We start from the raw sequence: 26,075 nt of genomic DNA on the forward strand, positions 1-26,075 counted from the left end.
GAGGCTCTGTAAATATGAAAGCAAGAATGAACTACACACTTGAAGCCGCCATGTTTTATGAATGGGATATGGTAGGAAGGTTATAGAAAATGATGTTCTTAGAATGATAAAACCATCCTTGAGGAATCTGTTAGTCTAGAATTTGAAGGCGGAAAAGTTATGACTGAGATGCTGCCATAGTGTGTAAATCACTTTAGTAATATTTAGGTCTATACATTCATTGAGTCATAGAAAGTCAGAGCTAAAAAGGCCCTCAGAAATCATGTAGTTTGATGCCTTCATTTTACAGGAGGAAACAGAGATGTAACTAATTTTCTTAATGTCACAGAGTTAGCTATTAAGTAGTGGCTAGAATCCAGGCCTTTGTCACTAAACCTTGTAATCTCCCTTTTCATGACACAGGACAGGATCATACAATGTGAGATAACCTGGGGTATCTTTAACCCAATCCTTTCACTTTATAGATGTGTTAACCAAAGTCAAGAAAAGCAAGGTGACCTGTCTGAGGACTTACGGCCAATTAGTGGCAAAGCTAGGCCCCAACCTAGTCCATTATTCTTTTCATTGCACACAAATGCCTTTTAGAAGACTATACATGTTGGTGTAGGGGTCCTGACCAACACCTAAAAAATAATACAAAAACTGGGTCACTAAATTCAGGATTCAAACTGTAGCATCCATTTGTTTTTTCTTCCTCTTTGAAAGGCTGTAATTTTGACACATTAATGTAATAGAAGATATTTCAATCTTTTAAAAAACATGATTCAACTTGGAAACCAAGGGGGTCAAGTTAATACTGTCTGAAATTCTCAGTATACAAAAAAAGTCAAATCAACTTGTGAGTTAATGGTACTTCATGAAATACAATAAAGTGGAAAGAGAACTAGATTTAAAGTTAGACAACCTGGCTTGGAATCCCAATTGAGTTACTTGCTTACATATATGGCCTTCGGCAACTCACTGTCCATCCCTCAATCTCAATCTATCCATCTGTAAAATGAAGGGCTTGAACTACAGGATTGCTAAGATTCCTTCTAGCTCTAAACCCTATGACCTCCATGTTAGCAATTTCCCTCCTTTTTTTGGTAACATCTCATCATTAGGAAAAAAAAGTATTATCTAGTACACTTATTTTTCTTCTATTCTGGGAAAATTATTCATAAATAGAACTATTTTCACAGTTTAATTTTTGAGATAAACCTTGTTCAGTGAATGAACACATCTCACTTTTAAAAGATGCTAACAGCTTGTTGCTGAGAAACAAAAAGTAAGGCTAAAATTCTTAAAATAAAGCCCATAACTCAAAGAAAACACGCTATGACAGACCTAATTAAATTTACCTTTGCCATTAAGGAATGATACTGATAATGAACTTCTAAATTTATGTGAACAGAAGGGCGGTACTTAAACAAACAGAAGCAAGGAGGGGTTAAAGCAAAATAACTGGGGGCTTGCAGATGAGTTGGGGATTTGTGGAGATTGAAGCAAATGGGGAGGGGCTAGCAGCTGGGCTTACACCAACAGGAGCTCACAGAAGCAGGCAGACAAAGAAGGCAATTTACATTGAAGTCATGTCATTGAGAGCGTGGTCCAGCTCTTCACTGATTGCTTTGTACTTCAGCTTCTGAGCATAGAGCTCATCTACGACCATGAAGTGGGAGGCAGAGATGCAAGGGCGTGGAAGGTGGAAGGTGATCAGATGAAGGGTGAAGGAGGTAGCATGGAGACCATCCAGAAACAGCAGCAAGAAAAAGGCAATGCATGAAGGAAGTAATGGCAGGAGGTGGCCGGAAGAGGAGGAGGATTTAAAATAGAAACAAATAATAACAAATAACTATTAGAAAATGAAATGAGAATGGTTTGATAGGATAAATCATAATCAAATATGGTGTCAGTGAGCCACACAAAAACTTAAACAAAACAAAAAAAGTATACTGGGTAGGTAGTGAAACATTCTTTTATAGAGCTATATTTTAATTGCATTGAAACAGCTACCAATCTGCAGCCAGAAACACTGGTAGGGAGATTTCCAAAGCCAATATTTCGGTGGAACTTTTGTAATTACAATCTGTCATCATTATCTTACCTTACCTTAAAGTCACCAACTTCCTGACTGAACTAGAGTCATGGGGACATGGATTTCTTGAAGTGTCATTTAAGCTTCCCATCTGTCCACTGTGCTGTCTGTCCAAACCCATTGGGCATCATTCCTGCCCCAGAAGGTGGAGTGTGCAATTGCCACTTTTTCTGCTTTAGTAACTTGTTGTTCATTCTCTCTCTCTCTTTCTCTCTCTCTCCTTCCCTCCCCTTCCTTCCCCTTTTTCCTCTCCTCTCCATACATACACAAACATATATGTATACACACATACAGACACTAACATACATAATAGATTTAAAGTTGACCCATCATCTTTCATATCTCAACATCAACTTTTCACACGCACAGAGACCAAACAGTGCTAAATGAACTCAAAGTAAGCAGATCTAAAAGTTTAAAGGAAATAGTCTGAAAATATCAGGAGAAAAGGAGTAGCAAGAGCAAAATAACTGCCCACCTAAACAATGAATTAAGGTCAATACATTTGTATTGGAAAAGAAATTTTTACCAAATCAACTTTCAGTTGAAAAGATAAAAACCCCCTCCCCCAAGTAGGAAATAAAAAACCCTAACAAAGTCTTACCTTCTAAGTCATCAATGCTCTTTTCCAACTTGGTTACTGATCTCTCAGCAAATTCAGCCCGAGTCTCAGCCTAGAATGATTCCGTTCATGTAAGTTAACAAAGTTTAACTTTCATGTAGTTGCAAATATGGGGACAATCAGAGTATGAGTATCAAGCAGCGTAATGCTGGGTATAAAGGTATTAGTATCATACACAGTCTTAGGGAGATCACTGACGACAGGACAAAACACGAACTCTAAGGGCACCCTAGACAAATGAATAGTGATGGGCACTACTAGGTCATCAGCACATGCTTTTGGGCCTTGCAACTTAAAAATGAACATTTGTTGCCCACTCATCTCCATGTAAAGTTCAGCAAATAAAATCTATTCATATTATTTTTACCTCTTTCAGTTTGTCAGAAAGGACCTTGATTTCCTCTTCATATTTGTCTTCCTTTTGTGAGTACTGTAATCAGAAAGATTATTCCATATGTCAGGTCAAAGTTCACCATTAAACATGTGTTTTCCCCATACATAGAGCCACACCCCTTCCCTTCCCCAAAGCTGTTCAGAATCACTCAGATCAGTGTATAGCTGAACTTCTGATATTAACAGCAGACTGCAATAAAGCTCTCCTTGAGTCACTCTGTTTTACATGGAGAGCCATCCTTTATCCACGTGGAACTTTGCTGAATATAACTCACAAATCTAACATAACATTTGCATCTGAAAGAAGAATCAAGTTTCTTAGAGTTCCCTAGTGGTAGACTCAGGCTGAACTGCTGCTTTGAGTCTGTAGGGATGTCAAAGAGAAATGTGGGGCTACTGTTCTGAACCATTTTTTTAGAAAGTGCTTTCCCCCCACATCATGCTTCTGGCCTACCTTCTCAGCCTGAGCCTCCAGTGACTTCAGGTTGTTCGTCACAGTTTTCAACTCTTCTTCAAGCTCGGCACATTTGCTATTATTTCAGAACAGAGGCAGGAAGGGTGGGGAGGGCAGGAGATCAAATCAAGCCAAAGAAAGGATAGTGGGAGAAAAAAAGGAGAGAGATGGAGAAAAATGAAAATTGAGTTCTAGAGACAAAGAGCAGCCTTAAAGTAGCCAAACCATCACAGATTAAAATGCTCGAATTCTTCAAAGTCCTTTATTGCCCCTCAATGTGGTAATAAAAGCAAGGTGGGGCTTAGTGTAAAATAATTAAAATAGCTTTTAAGTGCGATGACTCGGCTTCTTTTATGCTGCACCAAAGATTGTTTATGAAGGAAAAATAAAGAATCAAAAAAGGACCAAAAAGAAAGCACTTTAAAGCAAGATATAAGAGACAGCAAAGGGTGTAGTGGAAGTGAAGTCATTACTACCAAATGAACCCGTAAGCGATGAAAGCTGAAAGATTGTTGGGTGGCAGTTAAACCTAAGAACCATACAATAGCCATCAGTACCTTATCCTCTGCAGCCATTAATGCTTTCAAAGTCTGATCCATAATTCTTAATTGTTCTTCCAGCTGTCGGACTTGGCTGTTAGTGGACACATGAAACGCACAAGGCCATTCACAAAATCAGTGTGCAAGTAAATGCATGCAGTGATCTATGCAGTCACACAGACACCCCACACATATGTCCTCCTGGGTTCCACGCTCATGGTTCATCCCAGTTAAATGAGCAAACAGGGAGCTTCCAGCTGAAAACAAGTAAACGTGTAACTGCCAGTAGGTCATGCTGTTTAGTCACTCTTGGCAGCACCCCACACACATCCTGGTGGCCCTGGGGTCACTTACCCTTCTGAGAGCTCAGCACGCTCTTCTGCACGCTCCAGGTCGCTCTCAATGATGACCAGCTTCCGGGCCACCTGTGGCAAGACAAACCCAACACCCACACACACACATCAGGCGATAGACAAAACCAGAGGGCAGAGATTTTTTGGTTCTCTTTGGCCCCTGGTGCCCTGTGTTTCATAATGAGCAAAGGTCAAGGATAATTCATTCTACCCAAATTGGAAGCAAGGAATCTTCACTTGGCATTCCTGATGAAAAAGAAAACCACAAGAGGCTTCTTCCTACTCTTGAGAGCACAGAATATTGATGATTAAATGCTCTTGGATTTTTAAGTGTCTGGTACAAGTAAAACTTGGGTTAATTACAGAGCAGACAGTTCAACGTGGGGTGGGCAAGAGGGACACCAAATTCAGAATACTGAAAACAGATGGTAGGGAAGCTACAAGCTATGCATTTCTTACAGACTACCATGTAAGGGATGAAAGAGTTTTGTTGGGGAGATCAACATGCCAAACATACCTCAAGACAGCTACACTCAATTCTAAACTATACATAACATGCTCCTTGCAAAGAGCTTTATTTATTGGCTTGCTAGAGAGTTGATCAAGAATGAACAGAAGAGGGGCAGCTAAGGTGGTGCAGTGAGTAAAGTGCCGGCCTCAGAGTCAGGAGGACTCAAGTTCGGTTCCAGCCTCAGACACTTCATACCCACACAAAAAAACTAGCTGTGTAACCTTAGGCAAGTTACTTAACCCCAATTGCCCTCCAAAAGGCAAAAAAAAAAAAAAAAACCAGAAGAAAACAAAAGCAATCGTATGAATACCTTAATGTACAAGGCAATTAAGAAGTCACATTTGTGTGATAGGATCTAAGAGCCAGGTGATACTTTGAAGGAAATAGAAATAGCTAAATAATGTACTCTGGGAACTAGTGTTAAACAGAAAAACTAGGCTCAATGCTACTTCAGATTCCTCATGATGAAAGCAGCAATTGATTTAAAAAAATGGAAATGCTAAGAACACAGTGGAATGGTTTTACAAAATGTTGGTCAATGGGCTTTTTAACTGTAGGTGCTTATATTCTATGGGACATGATTTGGCCCATACATCTGAATCCACATTATAATATTGTCTCATTATATTTGACAGCAAGGCTCTATAGTGTAAATATGCTAAATTTGTATAGTAAGGTACTGGAAGTTATGGAGGAAAGGGAAGGAGGAGAGCTAAAAAAGGGATTGTCTGGTTGTCATCTGCCCATGGGATAGTCATTTGCATGCTGTTTTTATGACTAGACTCAAGTCAAGCACAGATGACTTGGGAGAGGGGCTGTTGTTCCCAGTCCTTAAATCATGGTGATTTCTTTCATAGGACTCAGGATTCCCAAACTGTTTTTCTTTGGAGCAAAGAGGACTGCTCACCAGACACTACATGGCGAAGGGATTGTCTAATAAGGGCCAAAATTTCCACTCATGATCACCTAATGGGATCCAAAAAAAGAAAAATCATCAGACATCACTATGGACAAATGATTTGTGCTTTTCAAAGGTTGCAAGAGCTTGAGTTCTCATGTCATTCCTTCGAAAGAAGCAAACCAGTTTCCTGGTTAACTCAAGGTTCTTTGTCATTGTCAGAAAGTTGAGAGGCCAGATTTAGGAGACTTGGGGCATCAACCCTGTAATCTGTCCCCCAATGGACACTGACCTCTTCATACTTGCGGTCGGCATCCTCAGCAATGTGCTTAGCCTCTTTAAGTTGAATCTCCTGAATTTCCATTTTCTCCTCATCCTTTTGGGCTCTGCTTTCAATGACTTTCATTCCTCTGAGAGAAAAGACAAATAAAGAAACCCCAGATTTAGATTTTGTCTGCATAGCATAATAACTAGCAGGCTAAAGCAGAGTTCAGGGCTACTATTTTCCTTCCTAAACTATGAAGCATGACTTTCTAGGACTTAAAAGTTGTTGGGGTTTGGGGAAGTTGAGGAGAAGGAAAGGAAGATGATGGGAAAAAGGAAGGAAAAATATAGAAAAGTGATACAAAATGCTTTAAATTCACTGTGAATTAAAATCTCACATTCTAGGAACAGAGACAAACTTGGCCAGGCATCTCATAGTAAATTGTAAATAATTTATCAAGGTCACCATGCCTAAACCCAAGCTATATAGAAAAATAATGGGAAGGTAGATTTTGCTTCCTAAATGTGTGCTAGGGCCAGTTGTGGTGAGCTGCAGTGGTCTAAGCTTATTGCTTTCTATACTAAATTAAGTATAAATATGGTGTGGGAGCACCAGAACTGCCTAAAGAAGGGGCAAACCAGCCCAGGGTAGAGATGGAGCAAGTCAAAGTTCCCATGCTGATTAGTGGTGGGATCAGACCTATAAGTGGCTACTGGGACTGGAGCTGGAGAAGGAAAACCAGACAAATAAATAAACAAATGAAAAAATGAAAATCTATGTGTGCTAGGTGTTGAAAAGGGAGAATTTTCCCTTTGGGAAGGAAGCAGTAACTCAGTGACAAAACATACCACTGAAGGGGGGTGAGGTATGGTGCCCTACGGAGTGGAACCTCTTTATAATATTGGTGTAAAAGGAGAAGATGAATACCAATTTTTATAGACTATGTATAAAGCAAGTGTTTGCTACATGGAGTTTAGGGAACATTATGTACTTACAGTATATACATATCTATGTAAAAATAAGCCATGCTGCAATAGAGGATCCTTAAAAAATTTTTTATCTGAACTGTAATGTCATCTACATATAAATTAGCACCTACTCTACAATTTATAGTTTTGGAAAACTGCCTGAAGACACTGGGAATGTGACAATAACTGGCCCAGGGTCACACAACCAGTATATGTCACGGTTGGGACTTGAACCTGGATTTTCCTGACTTGGACACCAGCTCTCTGTCTACTATGCTACACTGCATGGTGAGTTCTAGTATTAAAAAAAACCGGGAATAAAAAGACCAGAGTTTTTTCAAGTCTATCAGCTGACCTCATGTAAATCATTTTGCATGTTGGAACCCTTATAAAATAAAGAAGTTGTATTAGTTCACCTCTCTATCTAATTGTTTTCTAAAGCCCCCATAAAATTATGTACAATCCCTAAGAGAATTACTGTATCATCTTTCTTCTCTTCAGACATTTGCATGGCTATTCAAGAGTTAACTACCTATGAAATGGTCATCCTCTCCCTTGGAGAAAAACTAAATAAAAATTATTTTAAAATATATATAATCACTTTAGGAACCTGAACAATAAGAAATAATCTTGATATTCCTACCTAGAAATACACTGAGTTAAATAATCCCACTGATGGGGCAGTAACTGTAGTTGGAATCTGAAGATAATAGAATTTTTTAAAAGTCAGAGGTCCCCTGACCCCCAATTTAAATGACTCTTAATTTTCCATCCATTCCCTACTAATCAATACCCAGGCCAAGCTGCCCTTTTCAGCAAGAGAATGCAGTAAAAGGACCTGGATTAGATGTTCCTACCTCTCACTCTCATCTGCTGCCTTTTCAGCCTCCTCCAATTTCTGCAGGGCAGTTGCCAGACGCTCCTGAGCTCTGTCCAACTCTTCCTCAACCAGCTGGATGCGTCTGTTCAAAGAAGCTACATCAGCTTCAGCCTAGGCAAGGAAAGAAGAGAGTGAAATATATAACTACAAAGGTGGAGAAAACATTCAAGAAGCAATCTACATCAAAACAGTAAGTTTAGAACTGAATTGGTAAGCTAATCAGGTGGTTGATATTTAGCATCAATACAAAGTCTTGTTAATAACGTCACTGGGTAACTTAGATTTTCTAAGAATGTGTTTATAACTAAAATGAGGTATAAGTTGTGTGTATGCCTAGACCTAGAGACATAATTTTAAATAAGTGCTAACTGCTTCACTTACAGCTAAACAGGCTAATTTATAACAAAAGGAAAAGCTCAGTAAAATAATTGGGGGCAGATGGATAGAATTAAAAAAAAAAATAGGCTCTTAGCTTCTTCCATTCAAAGAGCCCAAAGTCTGACATCACTGCTAACAAAAAATATCTTTCTCCCTATTTCACTAACTGGGAAATTTAGGTATGGAAAGAGGAGAAATAACTTACCTAGGCTTAACCATATAAAACATCAGGAATAGCACCTAGAAGTGACAATCCTCCCTTCTCTTGGTCAGCCTCTTGAAAAATGGCTGTTACTTTTTGAAGGGACCAAAATTAATCTTTATATTCAAATGCAAATAACTATGCTACACACCCCCCCACACTACCAAAATGAAGCAGGCTAACTGCTTCATTTTGTTTTTAAAGAAAGAAATTATTCTTTGAATCAAGCACTTTTTCAGTTAGAAAAAAGTAAATTAAGATACTCATGTCTTATATATTATATCTTTCATTCTTCTCAAAGGTTTTGATGTAGAAGCAGATGGCAAACACATACCTGTTTGAAATGATACAATACGGTCATAGGATTTAGGACCATCAGGGAGATAATCTATTCCAATGTCTGATTTTAAGGATAAAGAAACATGAAGTCCAGTGGAAGGAACACTGGCTTTCAAGTCAGAGGATGTGGGTTTAGATGCTAGCTTTGATTCTTACTGCCTATGTGACATTGAGTAAGTCACGTAATCTCCCTGGGGTATTGTAAAATGAGGAGTTTGCTGGGCATCATGTTACATTCCTATAATCTGTGCTACTGGGGAGGTTGTGGCTGGTAGTTCACTAGAAACTGGGAGTTCTGAGCTGCAGAAAGGTTAAACTCAATCTAGTGTCAGCACTAAGTCTGGCACCCATGTGGTTAACCCCCAGAAAGTGGGGGAGGGAGGATAGACCACCAGGCTGCCTGAGGTGAGGAGAACTAGCTCATGTCAGAAACAGAGCAGGTCAAAACTTCCTCGCCTATTGGAAGTAGAATAATGCTCATGAGTAGCTGGCTGACTGCTTTACTTGTAGCATGAGTGAGAAAAGAAACAGACTAAAAAAAAAAAAAGGTCTAGGTCAGAGGTTCTTTAACCTAGGGTCTTGAAACTTGAAATTTTTTTTTGATAACTGTATTTTAATATAATTAATTTTCTTTTTAATCCTATATATTTAATTTTAAGCATTTCAAAAACATTATTCTGAGAAAGCATCCATAGATTTCAGATTACTTAAGGGATCCAAGACACAAAAAAGGTTTAAAACCCCTGATCCAGACAGCTTCTGAATTCCCTCTCAGTTCTAGAGCTATAATGCTACAGCTAGTAGTAATAGTAGTATAGTAGTAAATTATAAATGGTGGTTTTTTTTTTTTTGCTTTTTGGAGGGCAATTGGGATTAAGTGACTTGCCCAAGGTCACACGGCTGGTTTTTGTGTTAAGTGTCTGAGGCCGAATTTGAACTCAGGTCCTCCTGACTCCAGGGACAGTTTCCCATTCACTTTGCCACTAAGGTGCTGCCCTTAAGGGTGGTGTTTTTAATCCAGATCTTCTGACTACAAATTCAGTGTTCTACTACATGACATTGCTTTCTAGAATCAACAGAATGATTTCATATAAAGCTTACTAAAAGTTAATGGGGTTCAATGTTATACATTATCAAAATGTAAACCAAAATGAATTGATCAGCTTATTTAACTAAATATGTTCACTTTGGAGAATGAGGAGGATTTGGAGTGAACAGAACTATATTTTATAAACCTCACCCTGTATTTAATTTGGGTTCAACAGGGAAGAACCCAGTGACTGCCACTTACTATCCTGAGACAGAGAATGCTATAGATTCCAAAGCAGTTGGAATGCAAAATACTGCAAAAGGATGGATCCATAAAACAATTAATCAAACTTTTTTGATAACTGAAACAATCACAGATTTTCATAATTTGAAAATTATTTACAAGTAAAGACTCTTTTCAGAAAATGCCAACAAAATTTCAAAGGACTAAAGAGAAAGTCATCTTCTCAAATACTATGTTTTTATGCATTATCTCTCAGATATAAAATGTTGCTTTCCTGGCACTTAAACAAACAGTTGCTGTCTAGGATTCTGAAATTTAGACATTTGCATGTATGTTTAGCTTGGGGTGCATGTTTTGATTTGTGGCTATTTTAATATTCATGAACCCTAAGAAATGGAAATCATAACATTTTCCTCATGTATCTTTTATATAAACAGTATCTTAAGGTGATGTGGGATTTTGGAGAAGAAATTCTTATTAAAAAAAAATCACAGTATATATTTAAGAATCTAAGTTCATCTTTGTTACAAGGGGCTTGTCCACCGTTTTCTTGATTAGCACCTATGAACATATTCTATTCAATAAACAATTTACTAAGTTCCTACTATGTGCCAAGACACTGTGCTACTTGCTATAAAATAAAGGGGTTGAACCAAAAGTTTATAACCCAGAATCTGTGAAATTTTCAAAACATAATTTGAGATAACTATATTTCAAAGTTAATACTTTCCTTTATAATCTTATGCATTTTATTTCATACACTGAAATACAATCATTATTTTAGGATAAGGTCCATAGGCTTTACCAAACTGCTAATGAGATCCAAGAAAATTAAGAACCCATGGAGTAGATGATCTATAGGAAATGAAGATAGGAAAAGATTACCAGATTACAATCTAAATCAGAGAAGAAAATATGAAAAAAATAATCCAGACCTGCCCACATTCAAGTTTTGGTAAACACACAGACTCTAGTTATTTAAAAGTTATGTTAGATGTTCAAACTATGTGGGATTGCTTACTGTCTGGGGCAGGATAGACTTTGGAACTTAAAAAATGTTTAAACAATTATTTTAACATGTAATTGGGGGAAAATGAAATATTATGTATTTTTTAAAAGTTATGTTAGATCTCAGGAGGGAATATGGTTAAAATTAGGATTCTCTGTCCCAGTTTTGCTATACCCCAAGGTATCTCCAATTATTCAAAAGTGTGTGTGGGGGGAAAGGAATGTGAACATCTTTAAAAATCTTGAGAGACAATTTTAAATTAATTTAAAACACAAATTTCCAGGCAGCCATTTTGGATGATGGACCAAGAGTTTGCAAACTGAAACAAAAGATAAGTTCAAACACCAAAAACCATTAGGGAACAATGAAAGGTCTCCATACAACATGGGTCATAAGGAGTAGGGTAGTTTAAAATGGAACCCTAAACCCAATAGTGGATAAAAGACCCTGGTTTTACTTCTCTTTTTTTAGGGCATGGGGAGGGGGGAGAAGAAGATAGACAAATTCCTTAACAATAGGTAATTGGCTCTTTTAAAAATTAACTATAGTTCAGCATCGCCTGGTAGCAAGCTAAAAGAAAAGTGTCAACAATGATTTTCAATTGTTGATAGAGCTACCAAAAGCCATGCTCTACTTTAAGCAGAAGGCAAAGTATAAGGAAAGAAAACCTCTTTTATTTACTGTAAGAAAATGATTTACATTCAACTGATGTGAGAAACCTGTGATAAATTGTTACCTGGGAAACCCCCCCCCCCCCCATTTAGCTGAAAATAACAAATTACAGAGCAATATAAGGATCTTCTATTTGTTACTTACTCCCCTCTACCTGTGGGCCTTGGCACACACACCATTCTCTAAATTGAAAGGTCCTCCCACCAACTTTACCATTCTTTAAAGATCCATCTAAAAAAAGGGATCTCTCTCTTCCAAGCAGCCTTGCTTGATTAAGCTCCCCTCAGCACTTACATACTATTCACATTTATTTTTATACATTGTATCTATAATTGTTATTCCCTAATTCCCCCTCCCCCCCCATCCCCACCTATCTTCTCCAGGGCAGACACTGTATCTTCCAATAATAACTGACATTTACATAACGCTTTAAAGCTTGCAGAGTGCTTTTTAATCATTATCTAATTTGAGCCTCAAGAAAACCCTATAAGGAAGGCACAGTAGGTATTAATATCTACTTGATACAAATGAGGGAAATGAGGCTCAGAGGCATTAAGTGATTTGTTCATGCTCATATAACTAGAAGGTTTTAGAAGGAGAATTGGAATTCATGCCTTCCTGAATCCAAGTCTAATAATTCAACATGCCTTCTATGGGTATCCTCCAACAGTGCCTAGGAAAGAGAACACAGGATCCTTATATACTGAACTAACAGTCTGGCCCTTTATCCCGACTGCTATTAGAACCTGAACTAAATTGATTATTTAACAAATCTTTAATAGTAGAAATGCTAGATACGGAACAGAGCTAACTCAAGGCACAATATTTGTTTCCATATTTAAATGTAAGACAGACATTAAAAGGACTTTGAGTAAAAACAAAAAAACAAAAAAGCCCCAAGAAGCTCTGAAGAAGGACCTTCTGGATTCACTCATTCTATGCTTTTTTTTTTTTTTTTTGCCTTTTGGAGGGCAATTGGGGTTAAGTCACTTGCCCAAGGTTACATGGCTAGTTTTTTTGTGTTAAGTGTCTGAGACCAGAACCGAACTCAGGTCCTCTGGAGCCAGGGCTTTTACTCACTGCGCCACCTAGCCGCCCTCATTCTATGCTTTTCTATTATAGACAACATTAAATCTAGAGGTTTTCTTCAAGCACCAATTACTTAATAAATATTTTTAAGCACCTGTGAAGAGGGTCATCATAATATGATGAGGTTTAGGGTAGGGGTGCTCGAAACCCCCAAATACCAACATGACAGGTCCTGCTGAATGAATTGGACTCAAGTCTTCTCTCAGCCAAAAAAAAGCAAATCTTATTAAAAGTTTGCTATAATGAGTAGACTCTTAAGTAGTCTCGGTATCTGTATGGCTTGTATTGGAGAATTCTAGGGTGCTGTCACAGCTCATGAAGACAAGGTGGGATATTATCTATAGAAAGGTTGTAGGAGGATTCTAGGGGTGGTCTAGAGGAGGAGTCTGGGGAGGGTCTTCAGGAGTCAGACTCCAGTAAAGGAGTGATTAAGGGTGGGAAGTTGCTGGACAAAGGAGGGATAGAGATTTGAGCAGAGAGCATGAAAAGCCTCATGCAAATGCCTCATCAAATGGAAAGATTCAATCAGAGTTCAAGGGGGTTCCCAGAGCCTGTACCTCATCATCTGCTGTGTGCCATGTACCATTTTAAACAGTGGGGATGCAAAAAGAGGCAAAAGACAGTCCCTGCCCTCAAGGAGCTTATAATCTAATGCTGACACAGTTAACAGCTGACCACTTGCACCCAAGCAGCAAAAGGAAGGATCCTTTGGGATATGAATGCTTTCTGGTTTTTGGGAAAATGGGTGGAAATAAGGCAGGATAAGTGGAGGCCTTGTACTGAGCAGACAGTGAAGCAACTAAGAGGTTAGACCAGGGCTGGGGAACCTTCTGCCTTGAAGTCACACGTGGCCTTTACTTCCTTGGGTGTAGCCTTTTGACTGAGTCCAAGAACAAATCCTTTTATTAAGGGGGATATGTTCTGTGAAGTTTGGATTCAGTCAAAAGGCAGCACTTGAGGCCTAAGGTTCCCCATAGTTTCACAGAGGAGGCAAATTTAAGTAAGGTTAAGGCAAGTATAGAGTATTACAAGGTCAGGCCTAGGACTGGGGGAGGGGAATGAAGTTGGAACTCACTCTGAGGGCAAAATACAGCTAAATTGCAGCTCTTCTTTTGGGAGAGGCCTGGCACCTCAGTTATCTCAGGCCCCAGAGGTTGCCTAATTTACATAAACCCAGTCTCAGTTTGATGACTTAATGGGAATGGTTCACTCATTTGATCCCACTGTTTAAAGGTACTTTCTCCCTTATTCCATTCCACACCCTGTCCAGATCTGTAGGAACTTTGGCATTTAACTTCTGATTATTGAAACCCTATTATACCTCCATCACTGTCAGCCATGAATCCTTATTTCTGATACTTTTTCAAAGGTCTGAGGGCCACTTACTTATTTCTAAAGTTCCTTTTACCACAATATCCAAGTATTATCTCTGTCAACAAGACACCTATCTATCTAGTTCTGTGCCCATCTGTTATTTAAACACAGAGAAAGCAAAGCAAAGGCAAGTGCCTCCTCCCAACCCCAAGCAAATTATTTCCAGCCATGTAAATTACCTTCAGTTTACTGGGTTAACTTCCTCCTAATGTTGGCATTGAATGCTGGTGTGTGTTGTTGGCCTCAGTTAAGTCTTTCACTTAGAGATACTGGTTTTTTTTTTAATTTTAGGAGGGTCATCGCGTATCACCTTGTAATGAAACACTTTGAAAAGTAGGATTAGCACCCTACTATAGCTCTGCCATAAAGTGTGCCCAGGGTTGGGCCCTCCTGGCATGCTCCAAAGCTCCCTGGTAGCAATAAAGGGTGGGAATGTAGATCAGTAGGAAAAACATAAAGCGTGACCCTAAATAGCTAGAGATCACTCCAGATCACATCTATCCTCTAAGGGAAAGAGGAAGAAAATTCACCAAGACCTAGGTTTTAATTTAAGGTAGGATATTTTAACTCATGCCAATGAAAAAAAAACAATTAAAAATAGGAAAAAGCATTCACTTAGAAAAAAATTCTATCTATAGGCAAACATAAAAATCTACTTGTAGAAAGGCAGTGTTGAAACTGAAATCATCCCTCTAATAAGACTGAAGTTCTTCTAGAAAGCCCTTAACTTGAGTGAGAAGTTAGAGCACAGATGGATGACCAAAGGTCAGGTCTTAGTTACTTTATGTGTAGTTTAGTTACACCAGGAAAGTTTCACCCAACTTGCTGCATAAAGCACAAATGACTCTGCAGCCAAGCAAAACGTCTGTCCTTATATGGTAAGGAAAAGGGAAAAAACACTGATGACATTAAGGGGCACTCCCATGGATAACAGATAAACACAACCTTCCCCAACTGTGCCAAAGCCTCTCATTTATGAGACATATTTGTATAATTGTGGAGAGACAAGAACAAGGCATTGTAATGCCTTTGCCCCACTTATTTATGAAAAAAGGAAACTGAGATTATACATTCCAGTTAGAGCCATACTGAGAATGCAAAATGCTCCAACAAAGTTCACTCTCAGATTGTCTGAGTACCAAAAATATTTACCAACTCCAGGGGGGGAAACAGTTTGGAATGTGAGTGAACTGCCTACTTCCCACGATCTAAAATAGTGAAGCAGTGTACTCTCTGGTTCACAGCATTATTGATGAAGAAGCTATTTTACTGAGTGGACCCTCATTAGTAGAATGCTATTCTGTAAGGAAAGTTGTGTCTTGTTGGTATGTGTGTTTTTTTTAATCTTTATTTTCACTAACCTCTAATTGAAATCATCATTTCCTTCAATCTTTTGAAAACATTATTCTGAAGAGTAAGTAGGCTTCAGACAACTTCAGAAATCTATGACACAAAAAAGATTAAGAACCACTGATCTGGAGTCAACCACCATGCCAAGTAAAGCTGCCTTCCTCAAGCTCTTGGATGGCTGTACATCTGGAGGGGTGGGGATTGGAGAAACCAAGTCTCTATGAAAGCAGGGGAGGATGAAGAAGTCACACTAGGAGTAGACCTCTTTTTTTTTCCCCTGAAGCCAATTGGAGCCAATGTCAGTTAACCATTTTCGGCAATGGCTCATAACTGAGGAAACATTATATTTATCGCTCACTACGTTGCCAGAGAAACACTTGTTACCTTGAGTCTAATTAATACAGGGTTTAAGATATATTGTACCTGACCACCAAGGAAAAACCTCCAACTGGCTAACTAAATTTCAACTTTAGAGAAAACCAAAAATAAGGAGCATTTGGAGATGGGTGGTCTTGGTCTCCAAAATACTGTTCTGTTGGTCTAAGCCCTATTGTTGCTGGTGTGGGAAAAGCTGCATGCAAAATAGATCATAAATGTAGATCTGCAAGGAACTTCTAATCCTACTCTGCTTTTGCAGATGAGGAAACTAGGCTCCAGGGGGTCACTTAACAGTGACAAGATCCTTTTTGGAGGGGGGAGGGCAGGGCAATTGGGGTTAAGTGACTTGCCCAAGGTCACTAGTAAGTGTTAAGCGTCAGAGGGTGGATTTAAACTCAAGTCCTCCTGACTCCAGGGCCAGAGCTCAATTCACTGCACCACCTGGCTGCCCCTAGAATTCAAGTTCTGATTGGAAAACTACAAAGTCAGTGTTCTTTCCACCATACCACATGGTAGGGGTGGAACGACTTACCTTTTCTAGGTTCCTTGGAAGTTGGCCTAAATGATCTGAGTCATTGAATGACCTATCAGCTGTAGATAAAATGATCCAAGGAAACACCTAAAGCTTCAGTCTAATTCTAAACCCTATGATCTTCACAGTCTTGAATACATCTGCCCAGACCAACCTTTCTTTCTTTCTTTTTTTTTTTTTTAAGCAATCGGGGTTAAGTAACTTGCTCAAGGTTACACGGCCAGTTATTTCTGGGTGTGGTGCTGAGTGTCTGAGCCTGGGATTTGATCTCCAGGTCATCCCAACACTGGAGCCCGTGCTCTTACTCGCTGAGCCACCTGGCCATCCCTCAGACCAACCTTTCTTAAATGAACATTGTGGGGCGGCCAGGTAGCACAGTGAGTAAGAGCACCGGCTCCAGTGTCGGGATGACCTGGATCAAATCCGGGCTCAGATACTCAGCACCACACCCAGAAATAACTGGCCGTGTAACCTTGAGCAAGTTACTTAACCCCGAAAGAAAGAACATTGCACACTTTGTTGACTTTAAGAGATTTGAAACTATTTTTAAAAACACATTGAGCTATGCACAAATTTTAAAAAATACACTTATCTGTGAAAAGTATGTTGGTAACAAATGGCACAGGGCTGTTGTGAATAAAATGCACAAAACATGGAAAAATATAGATCAAGGTGACATATAACATTTCATAAAATACAGTTCTTTCTCCAATGGAGTGAAAAAATATCACTATGCTAAGAGAGCAAGCACAGAAGCTTCCCTTATAGTAATGTGAATTCTCTCTTTAGTGTGGAAGAGATTTCAACATCAACTGGTAATGTTTGCAGATCAGTCTTTCGCCCCCACATGCCAATCTGTGTTTTTAGTTTATTTTCTCTCTGCATCAAGTTTTAAAGATTTATCCATGGGTGAACAAGATTTAAATAGGATCTTTAAAGACAAATTTATTGGCAAAAGTGATAGTTCTTTTTGCTCAAGGCTACCTGGTATGAGGCATAAGGAAAGGAATCCTGGTGCACAAGTACTATGAAGCTTAAAGTTGTAATGCTCCGACAGGAAAAGGACCACCTTGTAGCAAGGTTTTGGGTGACTACTAGACCTAGTAAGGGATGGCAATTTACCACTCAGATACCTGGAAGATCTATGCTGTTTTATCTTTTTAACCAAATGAAGAAAAAAACCCCACCTGTCTGATATCCCTTACCTTAATAACTGAACAGATGCTCAATTTCCTTAGTGTGGGTACTTGTTCCATATTTTAGAAGACCATTTTATGAGTTGCTGTGGCCAAAGAAAAATCTGTCAGCTGGTGGGCATCCAACCAACTCATGATGCTCCTTAAATTCAGCAAGGCTGGTATTCTTATACCAGTCAGGTCTGTGTAGTTAATGTTTTTCTAGCTTGGAAGTACCTACCAGACAGAGCTTAGTCTTCAGAGGCATGTCCTTTAAGAACCCAGGGTAACCTCTGTTAGAGGATTTTTTTTTTTTGAAAAGTAAATTCTTTTAGGCTTTCTCTATTATTAACTTTTTAATGCAAAAAAGCCTTCAAGCTGTACTTTTCTGTTAACTTAGTCCATGCAAATTTCTGTTTATAGTCACAGCTATTTAAAAGGAACTTGATACAGACTAGTCCTACACATACAACACAGCTGCATGTCACATTCACTTTCATCAAAAATAATTTCTAAAGTACTTTAAAAAATTTCCTGATCCACAAAACACACAGAACCAACAAGATGCAGTCAACCTTAAGTGCCTTTAAGAAATCCTATTCATATTTGCTGGAGATGTTTGCCTTGGGAGAAAGGAATGAGGCCTGGTATTACACTCAAGTGGGTGGTGGTGGGGCAAATGCACCTAGTAAATGTTGGCACTCATCTAAAGTTACCCAACACATCAAGCTTCGGTAACAATGGGATATCTGTATAAGAAGACTTCATGGGGGTGGGGGGGAGGAGGAGGAGGAGGAGGAAAGAAAGGGGCACAAGGGAGGCCTGTAAAGAACTGCATATGGGAATTTTCCCACCAAACACTGGGTGCTACACCATCTCTAATCAAACATCACCCAGAAATAGGGTTCCGAGAACTTCTGGGTCAATAGGGATGACAGGTTTAGCATCACTAGGCCTCTAAAATATCAATCACCCTTGTAAAGACCAAATGCCTGTTGCTTTCTTCCCCCCCTTCCAAAAAAAATACAGAAGATAGCATTAGGGGAGGAGGAGAAGGGTTGGGGACACCGAGGTCCTGAACTGGGGTAGGAATGAAGATCACCCCTGAAAAAAATGGATAGCTCCCTGGAAGAAGCCTTTCCAGAATATTCTAAACCCCCCTCTTGCCTCCCCTGCAAAAGACATTCCTTTTTTCCTTTTCAAGATAGGAGGAATGACGGGTGAAGAGGAATGGGGGGTTAGGCTCCCTACTTTTAGGCCTTTCTTACTCTGCTCCTTCTGACAGCAATGTAAATCCGGATATACAACGTGGGTAGAGGAGGGGACAGAAACAGGTGGGAGGGGGGCACCCACCAGAAGCCCCCCAGAAAGAGAAAGAGAGTGCAACAGGAGCCCGAGCAGGCAGAGGTGAAGGGCCGCACCTGGGGGCTGCGGGAGGAGGGGAGGGACGCGGGGCTGGGGGCAGGGGTGGGGGAAGGACGCTACAAGCTCCCTTACAGTTTCCCTCAGTTTCCTCTCCTGGTCCAGCTCCCGCTGCAGGCTCCCCGCTCGCTCCTCCGCGGAGTCAGCCTGCTCCTGCAAGCTCCTGATCTTCCTTCTCACCGCCTCCAAAGAGCTCATACCCGCCATGGTTACCGGCGGCGCAGAGGGAGGAGGAGGAAGAGACCGGGAAGAGGCTGCAATGGGAGGACAGTGGCCGGGACTGGCCGCGAGCCTCCAGGCACGGGCGCGGCTGCTCCCGCGGTCCCTCCCCGGGCTGGGCTGTGCACTGGCCTGCGCCGCCGCCGCCCGCTGCTCCCCTCTCCTCTCCTTCTCTTTCTCCTTCTCCCTCTCCTCCTCCTGGCTCAGCCCCGGAAGTCCCCCCCGCCTCTCCGGGCTAGGCTGAGTAGCCGCGGTTCGCAGAGCAAACAAACCAACCGCAGGCGGGTGCGCGGAGCGCAGCAGGATGCGGGGCCGGGGGGCGGGTGGAGCCTGGAGGCAGGGGCTGAGCCCCGGGAGGGCGCGAGGCTCTGGATTACAATGCAGATATTTTCGGGGCTGCGTAAAGTCCCGGGGTGGGGGGGTGACCTTTCTAAAATGCTGGGGTTGGGGTGGGAAGGGTACCTGGACTGCCCAGGGTAGCTCGAGAGCGGTCAGTGGCTACAAAGGTTAGTGTGGTTTTTTGGGGGGAGAGGGGGAATGGTGTTCGCGTCCCCTCCCAAATACACACCTTATCCTCCCACCCTCCCGTAATTAAGTTTTGCGGCCCTCTAACCTTTCCTCCCCACCCCAGTCGAAGATGGTGGGGGGCGGGGAAGGGGGAAGGATAACGGGACCTGGCTGCGAAGAGCTGGGGCGCCCCCTCGTGGCCATGGGTGGAAGAGCCACTTTTAAGCGCATCGTCCAAGAGGATGCTAGGGCATTTGTCTTGAGGGTAAAGATGAAATGTTTAGTCAGGAAATTACATGAAGAGCTTTCTTCCTAAAAAAGGAGGGGGATCCAGGGAAGATCAGGTCAAGAGTCCCCTCTGTCCTTTCCCCCTGGTCCTGCAGGCCTACTAGGCATTTGAAAACTTCACCTACTTTGAGGATAAATTCAGAGGATTATGGATTTAGAATTGAAAGACTTTAGTGGCCATCTAATTCAACCCCTTTCATTTTACAGATGAGGAAACTGAGGCTCAGAGAAATGAGCATACAGCTAGTAAGGGTCAGAGGCAGCACTTGATCCCACGTCTTGCTGACTCCAAGACTAGATAGACCTCAAATCCAGGGCATTTGCCAGCAAATGTTTGTCAAGGAGCAGACAATAGTAACCACTTTAAACATGGAAGCCATGCACTGACGGTGAAACTTCCAGGATTCTCTTTTCCCACTACACATAAATACCACTTTGAAAGCAAAAACACTAGATCTGAGATCCTAGTTCAAGTCCTTCTCAATAAAAGAGAGAAAGGGAGTCATCGTGGCATAATGGATAGAGACCTGTTTTGAGTCAGCAAAAACTACTGGGTTTGAGTCCTTTCTCTGGCACACACTGGTTGTTTTGACCCTTGGGCAACTCTTTAAGACTATACATTGTAGAGAAAGTGCTGGTCTTCATTGGTAGAGTTCCCTCATCCAATGAAATCACACATCCAATTCTAATCCTAACCCATCTGTAAGATGAATAGCACTAGAGACACTCACCCCAGGGACCTGACAAGAAAAAAGAGCTGAAAGTGAATACATTTCAGGTTACACAATAATACATTACAGGCTTTCCATTTTGGGGGTGAAATGCTTTCCTCTATTTGGGGAGAAACATTTAATTCCCAAGCTTCCCTCCTAGGAGGTCCTTTAAAAAGTCTATTTTAGGGGAAGGGCAGTGTGGTAATGAAAGGGAAAGAAAATCTGGGGGAAAAAACTGCTCAAAAAACTATGAGTGGAGTGGAGCATAGGATGATGGAGGAGGGAAGATGCAACTCCACCAATTTCCTAAATCATTTTCAGCAAAGTTTCTGGAGAGATTCTGCAAACCTGACAAAGGAAACAGGGCTGGGGAATTTCACACCATGTAGGCCCCATTTCTCACTTTGTTCCATACCATTCATCAGCTCTGTTTGTAAAGGCTCCAGCTCCTCCCCTAAACTCACACAGAGTACTCTGACCTCCTTCATTGTGAACTCTTTGTGGGGTTGGGGGAAGGAAGGGGAGTCTAGGTAATACAGAGAAGAAAAGGAACCCTTTAAAGATTTTTAAGTGATATATGTCACTTAAATAGTTCATTTCTTTCTCTAAGGGTGTTTGTCTCTTTGAGTTTTAAGATGATTTTCTCTAGTGGGCTAATCACTTTAAATTTAACACTACTCTAATTAGCTTGGTAGCATTGTTTAAATCACTTAACGTCTCTCACCCTTAGTATACCCATCTGTAAATGGGTTTAATAATGCTACCTACATCATAGGGTTGTTGAGAGGAAAAATTGAGATAATATATGTATGATTTGCTAATGTTAAAGTACAATATGGGTCTCAATCTCATCTGTAAAATGGGAAAGGGGGGGTTTGAGGTGCTAAACAGGGTAATTTTTCAAGGTCCCTTTTAGGGCTAACATTCTAGCATTTATTGACAAACTATTTTAATTCCCTCCATTTAGTTTACAAACAATATTAAAAGATTTGGGGATATAAAATCAATATACTTTAAGGGAAAACAGTTTCTCTTGGGATAAAATGACTTAAAGGAGTCTCAGGAGCCATCCCTGTGAGACTTTTCCCCTCTTCTCCTCTCCCCCCACTCCCCAGCTGACTTCAAATATCATCTGCTCCACTCCTGCCCCACCCCATTCCACAGCTCCTTTAAATGAGGCTTTTTAATAAAGGGGCATGGCAGTCAGCACACTGCAGTTACAACAATTATCTTTTTTCCTCTTAAGAACTCAAGTAGCATTTTTCTCCCTCTCCTGCCTTCACTCTCGCTGAGCTGTTTCCAAATACTCCACATTCTTTTCCTTATAAGGAATATCTCCCCTTGATCTATCAGCGGCTCTTTTGAACAAGCTAAATAAACGTCCTGCTGGAGAATTTGGGGGTAGACATGCCTCCATCCCTTTAGCCATATACAGAGAAACACATCTGATCTGAATTACATGCATATAGTCACAGAGACATACTTTTTCAGGTTCTCTTTCTAAAATTGGATAGTATAAAGCTTAATTCCTATGATTCAGCTGGGACAGTCAACCCCCTCCTCTCCCAAGAACCTCAATTTTCATAGTTGAGAACTTTGCTTTTGTCCAAGAAGGATTTCCCATTTGCAAAAGCATAGCCCTTGAGTTAAAAAAAAAAATTATAGGCTTTTCATTTTAGAGCAGTCCCTAACTCTGATTTACCATGATGGACCGTCTTATATTTGTATTTTTTAGCACATGAAAATCTGCTTTTGTAGCCAATAGTCAACTTCCAAAAGCACTTTTCCACAATCATAAATACAGGAAATTATTATAAACATCCTAAGTATTTTCTTAATTAATCAACATCCTAAAATGTACTTTCCTAATTAGGCATCTGTCTTGGGAATGAACTAAGTGAAAGCGACATCAATCTTTTAAAAAGCCAGATTTCACAAGGAAGAAGGGTCATCACTTATGTGGAACTGGAATGGGCAGTAATGTCCAGGGGAATTTGAATGCAAACTTGTTTGAGCTTTAGAGATGTTAACTGTTCATTACACATTGAAGACTATGTGATGCTAGTCATAAGGCTGACAGGTGGGGCTGGGGGGTTGGGGGTAAGGAGGGAGCAGGGGTGCAGATCACACACTATACCATATAAAGCACTGAGCTATATATAACTTCCAGCTTACTTTCTGGATCTAACTCCTACAGACTGCAGACCCAAGCAAGTATCATCTTCCTAGCTGCTCCTTGGGCGGAGGGCTATAGCTTTCTCAGGCTGGATCATTGGCATCAAGTGTCTCTGGGTTAGAAAGTCTAGAAGCAGACTTCCTAATCAAAAGCTGCAGAGTCGTTTCATTTTTTCAAAGTAAAACATTAGCCTTAGGCTTTCTCAGGCCTACATTTCAAAGATCTGTGCCCTAGACCCTCAAAATAAAAGAAAGTTCAGGAAAGCACACTCTTCTGCACACAAACCTTCTCTGAGTTTGTAAACTATGATAATTTCCACTAGCAGGACTGTATATGTCTCAGAAGCAGCCTCCAGCTGTCTTGTTTTACACTCATTCTCCCCTCCCTCCCCCCAAAAAGGCAGAAATAGAGAGAGATAAGAATGATGAAATAAAATGAACATGTGCACTGGAGAGTAGGAGGCAGCATCCAGTGAGCTATGCCAGTGGTGCGGTGGGTGTGTGGATACCGGGCCAAAAGTCGGTAAAGTGTTTTTCATTTTCCCCCAAACCCAGTGGCACCCTCGGGGTGCTGGACAGCTGGGCACAGGGGTGTGACCTGAAGCTCTGAGGGAAAGATAGGGCAGCTGGGGGTGGTGGTATGTGTGTGACACTTACATCTGTCGCCTTTTTCTCCGCCAGCTCCAATTTCTCTTGGGCGTCTTTGAGGGCCTCAGAATACTTGTCCAGCTCATCCTCAGTGCCCTTCAGCTTCTTTTGCAGGGAGACCAGCTCGTCCTCCAACTGGGAGATGGGCCGCGAGGGAGGGGGAGAGGGCCAGGGAACGGAGGGGAGGGGGGTAGTGCAGCAGGCAGCGTGATCGCGCATGGGAGGGGTGTGGGTGCACAGAAACAGAGGAAGGCCAAAGACAGAAAGAGAGGAAGAGGGACAGGGAAGGGGAGAGAGAAAGAGAGAGAGAGAGAGTTAGACACTTCTGTGCTGGGTGCCCGGTCTCCGGTACCTTGGCGGCGGTTTCATCTGCGGTGAGGAGACTGTCCTCCGCCTTATGCAGCTCCTCCAGCACCCGGTCCCGCTCATCCTCCGCCACGCGCAGCAGCTTCTCTTTAGCTGAAATGTCTTCCTCGAGCTGGGGGCGCCGGGCGCGGGGAGTGCGGTTGGGGGCAGGGGGGGAAATGTAGAGATACACAAAGACACACACACACAGGCGACAGAGTTGGCTTCAGCTCTTAGGCTGATGTGCCGTTGCCCGTGATGGGGGTGGGCTGGGAGTCTGAGTATTCGGAGGTCAGCGGGATGGTGTATTTGTGTGTGTGTGTTTGAGTATGTGTGTGCGTGCGTGTCTGTGTGTGTGTAGACAAACTGGGGGGAGATACAGTTTTCTGTTATTTTCTATTCTCTCCCGGCTTAGAGGGGTCTCTGATCTGTGGGAGTAGGGTCACAATCTGTTCTCTCCAAAAATCACATTTCCGGCAATGGGTCACCCCCCCCCCGCCCCCCAATTATGGCTAGAGAATTCTCTCGCAGTCACAACACTCCCTTCTCTCTAAACATTAAATGGTCTCCGCCATTCTATCCTGCTTTTCCCTTTTAGAAACAATTTGCAACACCCCCCCCCCCCACCTGCGGGGGTAAAAAAAAAAAAAAAAAACCAAGACGTTACCAGTACAACAAAAACCCAGCAAATTTCAACTACCTCATCCCACCTTAAAAGCTTAAGTTCAGTAGAACTTTTAAAAGTCCAGGGCCCTACTTTCTTCTCCCAACACCCCCTCTCCCTCGGGTTGTTTCACCCCTACACCATTCCCAGCGCCTCAGTTTAAAATAAAAAGGTGTTTCCAAGGCTGAACATCAGTTTCCTTCAGCACTTGGACTGTTCTCCAATGACCACTAGAGTTGGAGGTAGTAGGGAAGGGTTTAAGTAAGGAACCAAGAAGTTCTCACTCAAATGTGCCGGGCTCGTTTTTTGTCTCCCCATTCGAGGTCTGACTATCCCGGCATGACTCCCTGAGATCCGAGAGGGGCGAGACGTGTGGGTTTTAGGAGCCAGGAGGACTCGGGTCCCTGAATAGGTGGGCTGTGGCAGCTGCCACCGAAGGCACTGGGGTCGGGACGGAGGGGAGGGGAAGAGGCGATGATGGGGAAGAGGGAAACGAAGGATAACTGCAGACCTGCTTGCTGCGGTCCTCCGCTGCCTTCTTGTCAGCCTCCGCCTGTTCAGCCCGGTCCAAGGCATTCTCCTTGTCCAGCTTCAGCATCTGCATCTTCTTCTTGATGGCATCCATGGTGGCGATATAGTGAGGGCCTGGGGCAGGGAAAGCGCACGGAAGGAGCTGGAGCGGGGGACTGAGCCCGAGCTGGGGAGCAGCTGAGGAAGAGGAGGAGAAGGAGGTGCGGCAGCACCACGGGGGTTGGGGCTGAAGGAGGAGGAGGAGGACGAGGAGGAGGAGGCAGGTCTGTGCTGGGACAGGCAGCCGAGCCGGAGTGGGAGCTCTGAGCCGCCAGCTGCTCTCAGATATGTACTTTCCCAAGGGGGCGACCGCATTCCTCAAGACAGCCAATACTTTTTTGGAAAAGTTTTTTTTTTCCCTTCCCCCTTTCCCCTTCCCCTCCCTCCGCCCGATCCCTTCCCCTTCCCCCCTCCTCTCTCCGCCCTCAGGGGCTGCTCGTCCATTCGCTGCTGCCTGCCATTTGACGGTGGATATGACTATATATGGGGCCCGGAGGAGCAGAAGCGGCGGGGTTATGGTTTGTGTGCCTATTTCCAAACCTGCGCTCGCCGGAGCCAAGGGAGAAGGGACCCAGGAGAGAGGATCCTGGGCTTCCTTGTCCCCAGCCCAGGGAGGAAGGCTGGAGGAGGTGGGGGGGGGGGAACTTGAATTCGAACTCGGACTAGGTCTTATCTGATCGAACTCTTCCTGTGGGCAGCCATCCTCTCTATCCTCATCCCCCGGCGCCTCAGCGGCCTACCACCCCCCCCGATCTGAACAAGAAAGCCCCCCCCACAACCAACCCCCACCCGC

General features: G+C 42.1%; 1 protein-coding gene across 16 annotated transcripts in view; it reads right to left on the reverse strand.

Annotated features, from left to right (window-relative positions):
• The window catches only part of TPM1 (tropomyosin 1), a 33,596-nt gene extending 8,016 nt beyond the window's left edge, over positions 1-25,580 (reverse strand). Inside the window, exons 1-9 of one of the 16 annotated variants that reach the window (XM_069098370.1) lie at positions 25,224-25,577; positions 23,713-23,838; positions 7,938-8,071; positions 6,140-6,257; positions 4,440-4,510; positions 4,104-4,179; positions 3,067-3,129; positions 2,682-2,751; positions 1,517-1,641 (exon numbers count right to left, since the gene is read on the reverse strand). In XM_069098370.1, coding sequence (XP_068954471.1) covers positions 1,559-1,641; positions 2,682-2,751; positions 3,067-3,129; positions 4,104-4,179; positions 4,440-4,510; positions 6,140-6,257; positions 7,938-8,071; positions 23,713-23,838; positions 25,224-25,337 — 855 coding nt within the window. In that variant the 5' untranslated portion in view covers positions 25,338-25,577 and the 3' untranslated portion in view covers positions 1,517-1,558. Of the gene's footprint in view, positions 1-1,516; positions 1,642-2,681; positions 2,752-3,066; positions 3,130-3,546; positions 3,623-4,103; positions 4,180-4,439; positions 4,511-6,139; positions 6,258-7,937; positions 8,072-19,228; positions 19,516-23,712; positions 23,839-25,223 lie in introns of those variants that run through there. The other 15 variants (XM_069098369.1, XM_069098367.1, XM_069098365.1 and 12 more) reach the window with 15 other exon arrangements.
• Between the last annotated feature and the right edge of the window lie 495 nt (positions 25,581-26,075).

The sequence above is a fragment of the Petaurus breviceps genome, unplaced genomic scaffold, assembly GCF_028583685.1.
Source record: "Petaurus breviceps papuanus isolate PSGF00001 unplaced genomic scaffold, PetGlider_PUasm1.0 37, whole genome shotgun sequence".
Lineage (NCBI taxonomy): Eukaryota > Metazoa > Chordata > Mammalia > Diprotodontia > Petauridae > Petaurus > Petaurus breviceps.